General features: G+C 34.4%; 1 protein-coding gene across 1 annotated transcript in view; it reads left to right on the top strand.

The window, feature by feature from the left end:
- FRK (fyn-related Src family tyrosine kinase) overlaps nt 1-13,835 on the top strand; it is a gene marked incomplete at its 3' end in the record, with an annotated part of 53,404 nt that extends 39,569 nt beyond the window's left edge. The window contains exon 2 of the mRNA XM_008575628.1: nt 13,714-13,835. Within this exon, the coding sequence (XP_008573850.1) occupies nt 13,714-13,835 (122 nt within the window). The remainder of the gene's footprint in view (nt 1-13,713) is intronic.
- Between the last annotated feature and the right edge of the window lie 1,571 nt (nt 13,836-15,406).

Here is a 15,406-nt window from a genome sequence, read left to right as displayed (position 1 = left end):
AGAGTGGATTATGATCCTCACTCATCTACTCCTTTCAAAGGATTTTATCCAATTTTTCTCCACAGCTCCATTTATCCTCCTGATTACCTTGACTTTAGGAACACACAAGAAAACCCTCTGGAATTTCACCACAAATGCACAAATACATTACCACAAATACATAATGCATCACCACTTAATTGCACAAATACACAATTTTTTTTGCACGAATATGTTACCACTTAATTCCTCTGGAACCTGAGAGAAGCAGCCCCAACCCCAACGCACACCAACACTACCTAAGGATTAACTTCCTCTAGGGTTCAGTTTTCAAACTCCAGTTTCTGAAGAATGTCCCAGGAGGAACATGTACAAGGCAAATACTACAATTTACTCATTTATTTTATTATCTGTCTTTCTCCATTAGTATGTGAATTAAACAAAGGCAGGAACTTTTTGTTTGTTCCATGTACTGCACTGCTTTATTTCTACTAACTAGAACTGTGCCTGGCGCATAGTATAAGTAATTGTTGAATGAAAAATAAGTGCTGGGTGAATTCTATGACGGTAAGGTTGTGGTTATGGCTTTGTCAGCAGCTCTGTGTGAATCTGTAAAAAACACTTAGCCTTATTGAAGGAGATGATTAGTTTCTTTCACAGGCATCCATGAGAATTTAATAAAGCAATGCATTCTCTTTCCAGAAAAACGCATGTGTTCATTAAAACACATTTTCCCATGGATCCTCATAAAAATTTCTAGCTCTAAAGTTCTGATCAATTCCTCTTTTTGCTCCACCCCCTGAAGAATTATTTCTTGCTTCCACCCTCCACACTTCCACCTTTTGAATTTGTTCATTAAACAATTTTAAAAGAATGTCACATTTTCCTGTCATTTTGCTGGTGAGCTCAGAAGTTAAAATTCTCTACTGTGTTAAATATTAAGCAGAAGATCTTAACAGCCTCCTAATACACTTTTCAAATATTTCTGAAGATCTACCTCTTCCATGGAGTTAGTAGTTTCCACATGGAATTGCCTGTAAACATCAAAGACCTGTATTTCTTGCTTCTTCCTGCCCACCATTGCCCCCCAAAGCAATCTGCCCACAGACACCTTGTTGGTTTCTTCACCTGTGCACATGCCCTTGTCCTTCATTTATTTGGATTTCCCATCACTTTGAAATCCTTTTCAAAGTGTATTATCTTTAAGAAGACTTCCATCCTTGGTATAGCTAATATTTAATTTCTCTGACTGCACACCCTTGACAATTAAATTCTCTTTTTGTTTTTGTTTTATCACTTTCTTTTTGATATGTTACTTATTTAAAGTTGTCTTTTATCTCCCCCTTGATACTGTAAGATTCTCAAAAGAAAAGTAATATGCCCTTCTTGTGCTTTTCTATCTTTTCTCTATATAGTTAGTATGAAATTAATGTTACTGTTGTATTTCAGCATATAAAGCACCTAAAAAACTGTATAACTATTACCCTGTAGGGTAATAAGAGGTTAAGATACCTTTAAGATGTTCACAATATTTTATTTGGAATAAAAGATTTAATGAAGCTAAGTGGTGACATAGTGCATGACTTAATGTTAGATGTTACTATTATTTTAGACAGTACTGTGACTGAAACTTTGGTATAAGCCCTTAATTTTGCTGATATCTATTCTGATGGTGGGTGCATGTGTCGTATCAGTCATAAAATACTTTGAATATCACCTTTAGTATAGGAAACAAGCAGACAGATGCCCCCCTTTTTTCTTTTTGTAAGAGAAACCTAGATCTAGGAAATGCAGAGTGGGCTGCTAAGTCCTAACAGTGACATTATTAACCCATCTCAAATGGGTACACTCAGCAATGACTAGCTGGCTAAACCCAGTATTTGGTCTTGTTTATTCCATGAAGGTAGTTCCTAAAGAACAAGTTATTTTGCACATCTTTAAAAAACACTCAGTGCCTTAAATAAGTGGGATGAGATAATATTGTTCATGAAGCTGGGAATTAAAATTAAATGAGTTATTTTATTTTCCTTCTTGGGGTGAGAAAGGAAATGGTTTGTGAGAGGAGATAACTATTTTTTTGGTTGGAGTAGGTAGAAAACTAAGTGGGGCTATCACTTCAGAAATTAGTGCTACATACAGCCATTAAAAAGTATACTACTGTCCAAAAGCTTATTCATGTAAAGGATAGGAATGAACGTTTGTGATGTTTTGTGAAATAAGGCATTTTTCCAGGCATTAGAAGATAAATTGCAGTTACCTTCTTTGGAGGTGACAAAGATAGAAACTATTTAATGATTAATGCTTTCAACTCTCACCCATATTCTTCTAGTTTCTGGGACAAACATTATCACAAATATTGTACAAAAACAAAGCAGATGGATTAGAATTTACATTTTAATATCAGGCTTAATGGTTGCGAATGTCATTATATATGTACACATTTTGTTTTTTATTTCAAAAGTGAAATCAATGTTAGCTTCTGTTTCCTTTTACACAAATAGATGATGATTGTGAAACAGAAACAGTGCCTTGAGATTGAAAACCTATCTGAACTTTGTTGTATTCTTTGTGAACTTTTTTCAAGGAATTGGAAATTTTTGATTGCTGGATTTAGGGAAGTGGGTTCAGGTTATAACCAGATTCTTTTACAAACCGGCACCTCCCCCAGTGAGGAAAATACAAATTAGTTCACCTTACTTCCTCTTTAAAGAAGTTCCTTCAAAATTCCCCTTTTATGATGATTAACAACCGCAACAAAAAAGCTTTATCAAATGATCTAAGCTGGGAGTCTCCTGGTTTCTATGTGACTGCAAGTCCTACCTCTGATACTGAATGTGACATTGTCACTTTGTCACACATGTTTTACATGTGTGCAGCCCTGATGTACTTGTATTTTGAAGGACAGAAAAGTCAGTTTTATTTTTGATCTTTACATTCATATGTAAGTGTTTTCTTTGGGAGAAGAGAGAGAAGTGAGATTGGAATCTATGGCCTAAGGCCAATTAACATTAGAAGCTGGGCTGCAACTGGCCCATAGCAGGTAAGACTTCTCTCTTTAGCACATTACACTGCAAGCTATGTGGCAAGCACAAACAAAAGATTATATGAAAACACAGGCAGTCTCTAAAGTTCAATGTTCAGTATAAACCAAAAGACTATATAAAACACCCACACTGAAGTACAATGTGTTAATTGTTTCATCAACAAGTATTTATTTGAAGCTACAAAGGGCATATGGCTGGTGCTTTGTGCCAGAAATATGTGGCGTTATCAGACTCTGTCCTTGTGCTGGGGAGTTTTGCAGCCTCAAGTGAACAAAGGAATAATCTAAAATATATAAACAAAAAGTGCAGCAGCAGCTTTTATATCTACATGCCAAACCAGAAGTGTAGGCACTGAATACTGAAGGAATTTGAGCAGACAAGTTTAAGTAATTGCCGCTACAAGTAATGGTAGGAGTGGGAGTTTGCCTGGAGTAGAGTATTGATGTAGGAAAGATAAAACTGAAGAAATGGCCAGTGTCCAGACAGTGGAGGGCCTGAAATTCCACATTATTGGGGTTTTATTCCATAAGCAAAAAACCCTGAAAAACAAAACACCCAAAACATCTTATTTATATGTATGTGTTGGTAAGATGTATTGGGTCATATTTTCAGATGACAAATGTAAGTGGTGGTGGTGTGAGCACGGGAAAGAGACTGAGATAATGTGTATAAAACTTGCAGTAACAGTGCCTGGCTCCTTGCATGTGGTTGGTAAGTATAAGCTATTAGTATTAATGAGAACAGATAGTAAAATATTGTCATAATCCAAGTGGCAATGATGAATTGGGCATGGGTTATGGTGGGGGAAATGGAAAGGAAGAAATGAATAACAAAATACATTTGAGCATCATTTTTTCCTTTGTCCTTTTCATGCCGTGTGAGAGAAAGAGTGGCAGGGCTAACTTATTGGGGATTTTGTAAAAGGAGGGTAACCTGATTGATTACATGGACAGGAAAGAACTTTACAGAGCCTTTCCTGGAAAAGTTGCTGAAACAGGTAGATGAAAGTGAGTCATATAGAACCACAATAGCTCAAGGGGACCATGAGTCCAAGCCTTTCATTTAGATCTGATAAATGATTAACTGTGATCATGAGTGTGCCCGGTAAACTGCAGGTGTTTTGAGAATGTTAGTGCCATTGATACCTCTTAGCCATATTGCTGAGACAACAGGTGGTTTTATCCATTATAACATGTGTAACTGTAATGACAACAATAAAGACAGCCATAATCCTGAGTTCACACAGGAGAGTTATGCCAGGTTGCCTTCTCCATGGGTGGTTATGTCAAGTTGATCCACCCACTTTTCTTTCTGCATTTTCTGGGAGGATACAAATTTTTTTCTGGGATTGGTTTTAGGTGCTTAGTTTTTCAGGATCTCAATACTGTAGTTGAAGGCCAGCTGCCTTGGTTTTTAGGGAGACACAAGGAAAAGAAATGATATGTTAAATTTTGTAAACCTCAGCCAGCAGTTACTGGGGAAAAAATAAAAAGGAAAGTGAGGGAGCTGGGGGGCTGTAGGCCCCTCCACCCAGAAGCAGGCAAGAGAGAATGCCCAGGGTCCTAGATAAGAAGCCAAGGGCTGCAGCCTGTTCAACCCAGAAGCAGACAAGAGAGCACAACCGTGGTCCTAGGCAAGGAACCGAGAGCCACAGCCCCTTCTGTCCAAAAGCAGGCAACACTTCCATGTGGGTGGCTCACCACAGCCATTGCCATAGCCATGGCTGCTGAAAAAGCAACTCAGTGCCATGACAGCAGTCACAACCACTGTGCAGTTGGTCCACTGGAGACTCAACTGCACTGACACAAGGGGAGTCACCAGCAGAGACTGGTAACTGGAAAAAGAAGAGGACATCTCTCTCCTCAAAGCCCACTCCAGAGTAATAGAAGAAACATCTGCTCTACCAGATGGCCAGACATCAATGTAGAGATACTAGAAATATATAAACCAAAGAAAATATGACATCATTGAAAGAATACAGTAATTCTCAAATACCAGACCATATAGAGCAGGAAACCCTTGAAATGACAGAGAAGGAATTCCAAGCAACAATCTTATAAAAACTTACTGAGATAAGAGAAGACTCAGACTACATAATGAAATGAGAAAAAAAAAATCCAGGATATGAAGGAGGAAATTTACGAAGAGATCAATGTCTTAAAAAAGAATGTGGCAGAACTCATGGAACTGAAAGATTCAGGCAATAAAATAAAAAGTACAACCAAGAGCTTAAGCAGTAAGCTAGAATAAGTAGAAGAAAGAATTTCTAATCTTGAAGATAGTCTTTTCAAAATAACCCAGGAGGAAAAAAAAAGTAAAAAATAATTTTTTTAAAATTAAGAAAGTCTAAGAGTGATTGCAGGCAAGCTTAAGCAACAAACATTTGGATCATGGGTGTTCTAAAAGGGGAGGAGAAAGGAAAAGCCATGGAAACCTATTCAATGAAATAATACCAGAAAACTACCCAGGTATTTGGAGAGACACACACCTTCAGATCTAGGAGGCTTAAAGATCCCCAAACAGATTCAACCCAATGAGATCCTTTCCAAGACACATTATAGTCAAACTGGCACAGCTCAAAGACAAAGAATCTTAAAAGAAGTAAGAGAAAAGCATCAAGTCAACTAAAAGGGAGCCCCTATCAGACTAATAGCAGACTTCTCAATAGAAACTCTACAGGCCAGAAGAAAATTGGATGATGTATTCAAAATACTAAAAGAGAAAAACTGCCAGCCAAGAATACTATACCCAGCAAGGCTATCCTTCAGAAATGAGGGGAAAATAGTATATTTTCCAGACAAAAACTGCAGGAGTTCACCACACAACCAGCCCTACAAGAAATCCTCAAGGAAGTCCTGTACCTAGAATACAAAAAGTGATAATTAACACAACGAATACACAAGAAAGAACAAAACCTACTCATAGAGCAAAAATGCAAACAAGCAAGAGAAAGAAACTAAATCTTACCACTTTAAAAAGCCATTGTGACAATGTAATAATGCCCTTTATCTCTGATTTTAGTAATCTTGGTCTTCTCTCTTTTTTCTTGGTCAGTCTAGACAAAAGTTTGTAAATTTTATTGATCCTTTTAAAGAATCAACTTTTGGTTTTGTTGATTTGTTTTTTTAATTCCTTATTTCATATATTTCTGTTGTAATCTTTGTTAGTTCCTACTTATATTTGTTTTTGGTTTAGTTTGCTCTACTTTTTCTATTGTCTTAGGGCAGAAGTTTTAATTACTGATTTGAGATTTTTCTTATTTTTAATATAGGTGTTTACAAGTATAAATTTTCCTCTAAGCACTGTTTGTGCACTGATATGTTATTCTTTGATCTTTATCTCAAAATATTCTCTAATTTCCCTGTGATTTTTCTTTTTATTCATTGTTTATTTAGGAGAGTGATGTTTAATTTCCACACATTTGTGAGTTTTCTAAATTTCCATCTGTTATATGGTCAGAGAATATATTTTCTACTGTCTTAGTCTTTTAAAAAAGAAAAGAAAAAGGAAAAATTTAAATAAACAAACAAAAAAAGTTCATGGAAAGATTTCCATTATCTTTCAGTTCTATTTTTCCATGAACTTTTTGAAGTGCCCTTGTGTTTATATTCTGTTTTATTGATTTTTTAAGTGCCATTTATGTTGCTAAACTTAGCTATTTAATTTCTGTTCTTGATTTCTTTTTATAAAGTGGACTTGATTTGCTTAGAAATTAATTTGCCTTCGAAAAGTCTATTCATCTTCCTCTGTTGAAATTAATTTGAAATTTGCATGCTTTTGGAAGTCTTTAGAGAGCTATTTCAAATAATTGTAGAGATTATAAAATGAAATATGTAAATATGAATAAATTTTACATATCCAATTTTTGTGAAAATTTGAAGCCCTACTTTCTACCGAGTATTTTGTTATTCATCTATTATTCAGTTTATGTGTTTGTTATTTGAACAAATAAATGTGCATATCCTTAAGAAATATGTTGTTAAAAACTCTAAATATTATATAAATATGGATGCTAATAAAAAGCCCATTTAAATATAAAGAAAAAAAGTGTAGGAGGAAATTACCTCCATTTGATTGCAATTATGTCCTAGGTACCTACTTTATGCCAGTCACTGAGGTAGCAGAGTGGACAGAATAAGACTCTGTGGATGAAATGACAAAACATTAATGAGGATACCACATTTATTTTTATGTTGATTTCTCCTAATTTTTATTGATATCTATGTTATTTAAATGTTGATATTCATTAACACTGTATAAATTCTCTTGCACTTTTTTAAAGTCTCACTTTGTCTTTTTGTAAAATAAGGAACTTCCAGTTTTATTCACACTACAGCTTTGGTAGTAGCTTTTTGGATTAGTAAAATGGCCTACTGCCACCTGGTGGCAGCGTGCCTAGTCAACGATGGCAGGCAGGACAGAGGAGTGCCTTGGGAGGAAACTTTTAACAAACACAGTTAGAGAAGTAGGATCAAGTTCACGTATGCACTCGTGTTCCATCATGACCTTAAATTCAACGTTTAAGACCAAATTTATTATTTCTCCCTTAAATTAGTTCTCTTAAAATAGATACTATTTATTGAGTATGAAAATGCCCAGACGTCAAGCACTTTACTTATATTATTTTTCAAAATTTCGAAACAAGGCTACTAGGTAATTATTATTATTCCCACTTAACAAAGGAAAAAAATTGAGGCATAGAGAGATTAAATAACTTTCTTCATGAGATGTTGTAGCTCTTAACCGTTATACTCTGCCTTCTAAGATGTTGCAGGGCATATTGTCCTTCAGTCATTCAGATTTGAAACCCTGGTGTCACATGGATCTTCCATCTGCATACATCACTGCTCATCCATAATCACTCGTCCCATATTCTTTTGGGATTTTTCTTGTGTCTATCAGTTCTAACTGCCCAAGTTTCTAGTCCAGACCTTTAAAACATGTAGGTTTTTGTAGCATATTCCTGATTGACTTCTTTTAATTTTTTATATTTAAATACATTCTAAATTGATCTACAACTACATCTTATTGAAAACAGCCAAATTATAGAGAAGAATGCAGAGTAAAAAGTGAAAGTTCTCTGTCATCACTTATCATCTCTAATTAATTTCCAGAGAAGAGAGCACATATTAATTTTTGGTTTGTTTGTTTTTAAAATATAAATAGATCTATAATATTCCTATTATTCTGCAATTTGCCTTTTTAAATCCAACAATGTCTTACAGATCTTTCTATGTCAGTGCTATAGAATTTACACATAGTACACATTTGATAAATGTTTGCAAAATAAATTTTAGACTTCAGTTACCTACTCCTTTCATCTAAAACAGGCATTATATTTTTTGTTCTGTTATGGGTCGCCTGTCCTTTTTGGTTATTATTAATCAAGATTTCTTCATGGCATGGTATGGTATAGCAATATAGATTATTTTCACTAAATATCAATAAAATGTGTGTGTGTTTGTGCGTTGTCATTTTACTGAATATTTTTTCACATGTAAGTGCCAAACTCTAACTTATCCTCAGCTGTCTTATGTAAATTATTTTATTTTATTTTATTTTAACATTTACTTGTACATTTTTGTGGGGTACAGTGTGTTTTTTCAAATAGATGCATACATTGCACATTGATTCACTTAGTGTAGATAGTATAGTTTTGTACCTGTTAGTCCACACACTTCTCCTCCCCCTCATTCCTCTCCTTTCTGCCTCTGAAAATCGTTATTCCACTCTCTAATTCTATGAGAACCACTTTCTTTCTTTCTTTTTTTAGATTCAATGTGTGAATAAGATCATGTGGTATTTGTCTTTTGGTGCCTGACTTGCTTTACTTAATGTGACGGTTTCCAGTTCCATCCATGTTGCTGCAAATGATAGGATATCATTTCTTTTTATAGCTGAATAGTACTCCATTGTGTATATATACTACAGGTTTTTTCAATCCATCCATTCATTAATGGGCACTTAGGTTGATTCCATACTTGGCTATTGTGAATAGCATTGTGATTAACATGGGAGTTCAGGTGTATTTTTGATATATTGATTTCCTTTCCTTTGGGTGTATACCTCGTAGTGGGATAGTTGAGTCATAAAGTAGATCTATTTTTAGTTCTCTGAGGAACCTCCATACTGTTTTCCATAATGGCTGTACCAAGTTGCATTCACGCCAATAATGTAGGAGTAGGGTTCCCTTTTCTCCACATCCTTGTCAACATTTGTTATTTTCTGTCTTTTTGATTATAGCCAGTCTGACTGGAGTGAGGTGGTATCTCAGTGTGGTTTTAATTTGCATTTCTCTGATGATTAGTGACTTTGAGCATTTTTTCATGTACCTGTTGGCCATTTGTATGTCTTCTTTGAGAAATGTCTATTCAAGTCCTTTGTCCATTTTTTAATTATGTTATTTGTTTTTTTGCTCTTGAGTTGTTTGAGTTGCTTGTATATTCTGGGATATTAGCTCCTTGTCTGATGTGTAGTTCACAAACACCTTCTCCCATTCTGTAGGTTGTCTCTTCACTTTGTTGCTAGTGTCCCTTGCTGTGCAGAAGCTTTTCAGTTTGATGTAGTCCCATTTGAGCATTTTTGCTTTAGTTGCCTGTGCCTTTGTAGTCTCCTTCAAAAAAACGCTGCCTACTCCCCTTTTGTGTACTATTTTCTGTTGTCTTCTAGTAGTTTCATAATTTCAGGTCTTAAATTTAGGTCTTTAATTGATTTTGTGATGCTTAGTATATCTTAATACCTTCTTCATGCACTGTTTACTTCACACGAGAACTGTAGCTCAGAGAGAAGGTTGCAAATGGGGCTGGCCCATGGCTCACTTGGGAGAGCGTGGTGCTGATAACACCAAGGCCATGGGTTCGGATCCCCTATATAGAGATGGCCGGTTAGCTTACTTGGGAGAGCGTAGTGCTTGCTGATAATACCAAGTCAAGGGTTAAGATCCCCCTACTGGTCATCTTTTAAAAATAAAAAAAGTAAATAAAAAAAAATAGAAAATGACTGTAGTCGACAACCGGACCTGAAGTGTGTGTGTCTTCCAGAATGGAGACAACAGGGGCTCTAAAAGGCAGAAGTGAAGACTGCAACAATCCTGTGTATGGCTCAGACCTCAAATTAAGGAAGACTTTTCACCTGTGCAAAGGGTGGACAGAGCGCTTGTTTTCCCATTACTCCGTACAGCAGCGCATGCTTTAGAGGTTGCATTCTGTAGCGGTTACCTCATCTTTGAGCATGAAGGGTGACATTATAATGCCACTTCATCCAGAAAACAATTTTGTATTTATATACTTCACTTCCTGATGGGAGTTCAGCCAAGCAAAATTTCAGGTATTAAGTGAGCTGATGCATCTAGTCAAATATTTATATCCATTTCATTGTTACTATGGATTTAATACTGTTGTGATTTGCCTTTTAAAGTGACTGTATCAATCTATTGTATAAAATCCAAAATTGTTGACACAGAAAAGGATTTTTAAAAATTTACTATAGGGTTCCTCTACTAATGTAGTAAAATTGTTTATCTTTATTTTTAATGATTTGATTTATGAAAACTGCTTGCTTCTTATCCATATATTGGGCAGAGAAAATAAATCATTTATAGACTTGATTATCCAAAATACTAATATAATGTATGCACATAAAACTTATATAATAGAGTATTTAATTTTAAGAATAATGAGATATAGAAGGTATCATAACTCTAAGAATTTAATTTCTAGATAAATTGTAATTCTTGTAAAAGTTTACATATTTATGTTTTGATCAAACATTTTAATGTTGATACATAATCAACATATGTTGAATCAGGAAAACACATTGAGTTGATCAGTATATTTGATCCATCTTGCTTCTTTGCTTGAAATCTTTGTGTGAAGAAATTTGCCACTTCTGGAAATGAGGTTAAAAGAATGCCCGAGTATTTTAACCATTAACTTTCACTAAGCATACTTGTATCTATAAAAATATGTAGTTTTCTAAAAATGTGTTTGCTCAAACTTTATCTAAATGATATTACAGTGGTATGTATCATTCCTCAACTTCCTTTTATCCTGGAACAATTAGTTTTACTTCTGTACAGTATTCCATTTTATATCCATATTGTTTATTCTCCTATGATGGACATTTAGGTTGTTTCCAATGTTTCAATGCTAGAGTTCTTCAGTGAATGTTCTTGTAGCATATCTTGAGCACATATAGCCTAGAAGTGAAATTGAGGAGTATACAAATATTTACTTTACCAGATAGTGCCAAATTGCTCTCTAAACTAGTTGTACCAAGTTACATTGCCACTAGTATTCTATAACAGTTCTTGTTTCACATTTTTCCGAGTGTCTGATAACGTGAGAGCTTTTAATTTTGACCAGCCAAAAAAGTGTGAATTGTATTCCATTGTGATTTTATATGTAATATTTCTAATATTCCTCATTATCAGCACAGATAGCTACTGTACTTCTTTTCTTATTTTTATTAATTACTTGGGTTTTTCTTTTCTGTGAGCTCCCAATTATATTCTATGCCAATTTTTCTACTGTGTTGTCTTTTTCTTATTGATTATAGGTTTCAATGTAATCTGAATACTAATTTTCTTCAGGTTTGTGGCTTGTATTTTAGTTTTATTTTATGGTAATCTTGTTAGTGCAGAAGTTTTTAATGACAATGTAGTAAATATCATCAATATTTTCCCTTAAGACTTGTATGTCTTTTTCTTTTTGGTCTTGTCTAAGAAAACTTCCCTAGTCCAATGTCCTCAGGAAGTTTTAAAGTTTGCCTTTTACATTAGGTCTTTAATCTTTGTGGAATTATCATGTATGCTATAGGTAGCATTCATTTTTTTTCCATATGGATTATTAGTGGTACCAGCATGATTTATTGAATAATCCATCCTTTCATCACTCATTCATATGTGTGGGTTTCTTTTATTACTTTTTTTTTTTTTTTTTTGGCAGCTGGCCGATACAGTGATTGGATCATGGACCTTGGTGTTATCAGCACCATGCTCTAACTAACAGCTAACTGGCCAGCGTGTTTGAGTTTTTTATTATGTTCTAATATTCTATTGACTTATTTCAGCAACAGTAGAAAACATCTATTTCTATTTTTCTATGAATTCATACATGACCACTTCAGAATGTTTTGATGTCTTCTATGGTTTCAGTTGGACAAACAATAGTTTATGGACATGAGTTTGTCCCCTGATATTGAGTCAGTGTGGTAGTCATTAGTGTAGTCTACCAAATGTTTCTGGAAAATGATGGGATTACACTTTCTGCTCTCTTTGCATTTAGGCATGACCATGTGACTTATTTGCCAATGGGTTTATTCCTGAGTAGGAGCTTTAAACAGAAGCTCAAGACACCAGCCTTGATTTGCCACATTTTCCAATCCTGGCTCAGCAATCATGGAAGCATGGAGACAGAAACTATCCAAATAAGCTAGACATAGACCAGATCTCCAGAAGACTTTTAATAGACATGCAACTGAGTGAAAAAAATAACTCTTTGTTGTCTTAAACCACTGAGATTTGTAGAGTTGTTCATTATTCTAAGATGACTTAGCATTAACTGATATAGTTAATGTGATATAATTTACAATTTGATAATTGGGAAAGTGGTAAGCAAATGCAAATATCTTGCATTTGTTAGGAGGTAATATTTATATTTTAATGTCTCTCTTTTCAATATCTTCCCCCCAACCTCCTTCCAATTGTGTCCCTCTTCGTGCACTGATATTCTGCAATACCCATGACCTGTCAATCAAGTTTGAGCTAATGTGATAGCCTTAATTTCCTCTCCCAGCCTGTCTTTCTTCCCTGAAGCCTGCATTTCCTCTCTTAGGGTGTTTAATTTTTAAAGCTGGTATCTGAAAATATCAATGTTTTACCTAAAATCTTTAATAATAATCTTTATGGCCTTACCGTGAGGAGCCATTTGTGAAAAGCAGGCATTCTCAGCTTCCTATTATTAGATCACATGGGTTCTTACTGACTTGACACACATTTTAGACTGGCTCTGATATTAAAGATCCATAATTCTTTGTTGGGGTTGATCACATGCACAAACTTTAGTGTTCAGCATCTTACTCATATTTCTGGAATGGTAAAGATAAAAGGGTAAAGACAAGAACTGGAGATGGTACTAAGATACTTCCCAGGCTGAAGTATGTTTTTCACACTATCTCTATACTGATTAAACTTTCCTTTGTATTAATAAATTCCTCCTAAACATGCAAAACTATCTCATATTATGGTGGAGTTGGATATTGATGGAGTTGGGAAAGAAAGGACTTAATAGCTGAAGAACTATATTTTTAATCATTTGCATATTAATGTGAAAAAAATGAATCCTTTGATTGGAATATTTGATTCCTAACACCTAGGTGTTAGGTGAGGCAGTGAACAGGTTGATGGTGATTATGAGTAATTTTAAAGCCTGGAATGCAGCTCATGTGGGAAGGGATGTGGTAGGGGATATCAGCCAGATTCCTGCTTTGTCTTGTTTGTGAATCCTGGTATGGGTTGCAGATATCCTGAAATATCATCTCAAGTGTCAAAAGCTACCATTTTTACCCATTAACAGTTTCACTAAAGAATATCAAATGTCTTTGATGTTAGAATACTTTTTTACCAAGCTTCTTAATCCTTAAAAAATGAGTGTTGATTGGTTAATTAAAGTTTATATATCCCTCTTTTTAGGTGGTTCTTTGGAGCAATAAAAAGAGCAGATGCAGAAAGACAGCTCCTATATTCAGAAAATCAGACGGGTGCCTTCCTAATCAGAGAAAGTGAAAGCCAGAAAGGAACTTTCTCCCTTTCAGGTATGAGCATTGTTTACTGTGATTCAAGTATGGATTTGAAAATCTGCAGTCATGAACCTGCTGTGTGAACATGGACATGTTAATTTAAAATTTGCCAGATTTCTTATCTTCACAATAGCACTAAATTAAATTTACTCACCTCCCTCAAGAGTAATATAAAAATTAGCAAAAAAATTATTATCTGTGGCTAGAAGTGTCTATAAACACTTACAAATATATGCACTCTAGATGTAAAATTTTTTTATCGGGCTACATTTTCTTACTTTTGCATTATAGGATCCTTTTAGGAAAATGATAAGCAAAAAAGTAAAAACTATACTGTTGTCAAAATTGATCTTGCCACAAAACATTTTTTTTTCTTTTGTATTTCACTTGTGTTTGGTTAATAGAAAGTGAATTGAAATGCTGAATGCAAATACATTTAATGAACTCAATGACATGTAAAATTTGGTCAAATATAGTTTTTCAGCAGAGTCAAGTGCATGTTTACACTGTTCCATGAAAAAAGAAGCACAGGGGATCTGAGAAATCTTTAGGTGTTACAGGTGCTTACATGTATGTCTTTGCTTTCAAATCTGTGTTTTTAGGTGTATGTCGCAATGCTGCAGAATGTCCTTTCTTGAAGACTCTATGCTAGTCCAGCTCTAAGTGTGAGATTCTCTCCTTGCCCTATTGTGATTTCCATACTATTGTGGCTCATCATTTGTATCATCTGCTTTAAGCATGTATTTATGATGTGCCACTGACCTTTTAAATGTTGCTTATACCCAGGGTGATAATCAAAATATTCAATGACTGATATGGGATGGTTATTAGCCACTCAGATTAGATGCCTCACCAGGCTGGAACTTCACATTAGTGCACATCTGTATATACCTAGGTGATACAGTGAATATTTTATATAAAAACATTTTTCTGGTTATGAAAGAAATATAAAAATGTTTATAGAAACAGAATAGCTTAAAGAAGAATAATCTAGAATATCACTCTCTGAAGTGATATTTTTAATATTCAAATAACTTTTCTATCAGGCTTTTTCCTATACTTGACCTATAAGTGTGTTTATTACACATACATACATGTACATTCACACTCCATGCCCATAAAAAAAATTGAGATCATCCTGTAAATAATAACATATATATATATATATATATATATTTTTGTGTGTATATATGAATGTATTCATACACATACTTGTGTGTGTATGAGTGTGTGTAATATGGATACAGGCTCCATTTTTCTGTCTTGCAGTATCCTGTGAACATTTTTCCATGTCCTTTAATATTCTTCTACACTGTTATCTTTAGAAGGCACATAAATAATGAATTCCCATACAATGGAAAGTTATTTGACCTATTTTGTATTTTGTACAATTTTATTATTTTCAGTTATTTTGCTGCTATAAAATATGATCTAGTGGACATCCTTATAGATAAACCCTTTAATATTTTAAGATTTCCATGAGAATATTATATTCAGAGGGAGAAATTGAATCTTTTTGAAATCTCTATGCTTAATAAAATGAGCTGTAAGAGAATTCTTTGTTTAAATGCATCCATACTTGTTTA

This window comes from Galeopterus variegatus, unplaced genomic scaffold, assembly GCF_000696425.1.
Source record: "Galeopterus variegatus unplaced genomic scaffold, G_variegatus-3.0.2 Scaffold1220, whole genome shotgun sequence".
Classification (NCBI taxonomy): Eukaryota; Metazoa; Chordata; class Mammalia; order Dermoptera; family Cynocephalidae; genus Galeopterus; species Galeopterus variegatus.
Note: the sequence above shows the minus strand (reverse complement) of the source record. Positions and strands in the feature narration are given on the sequence as shown.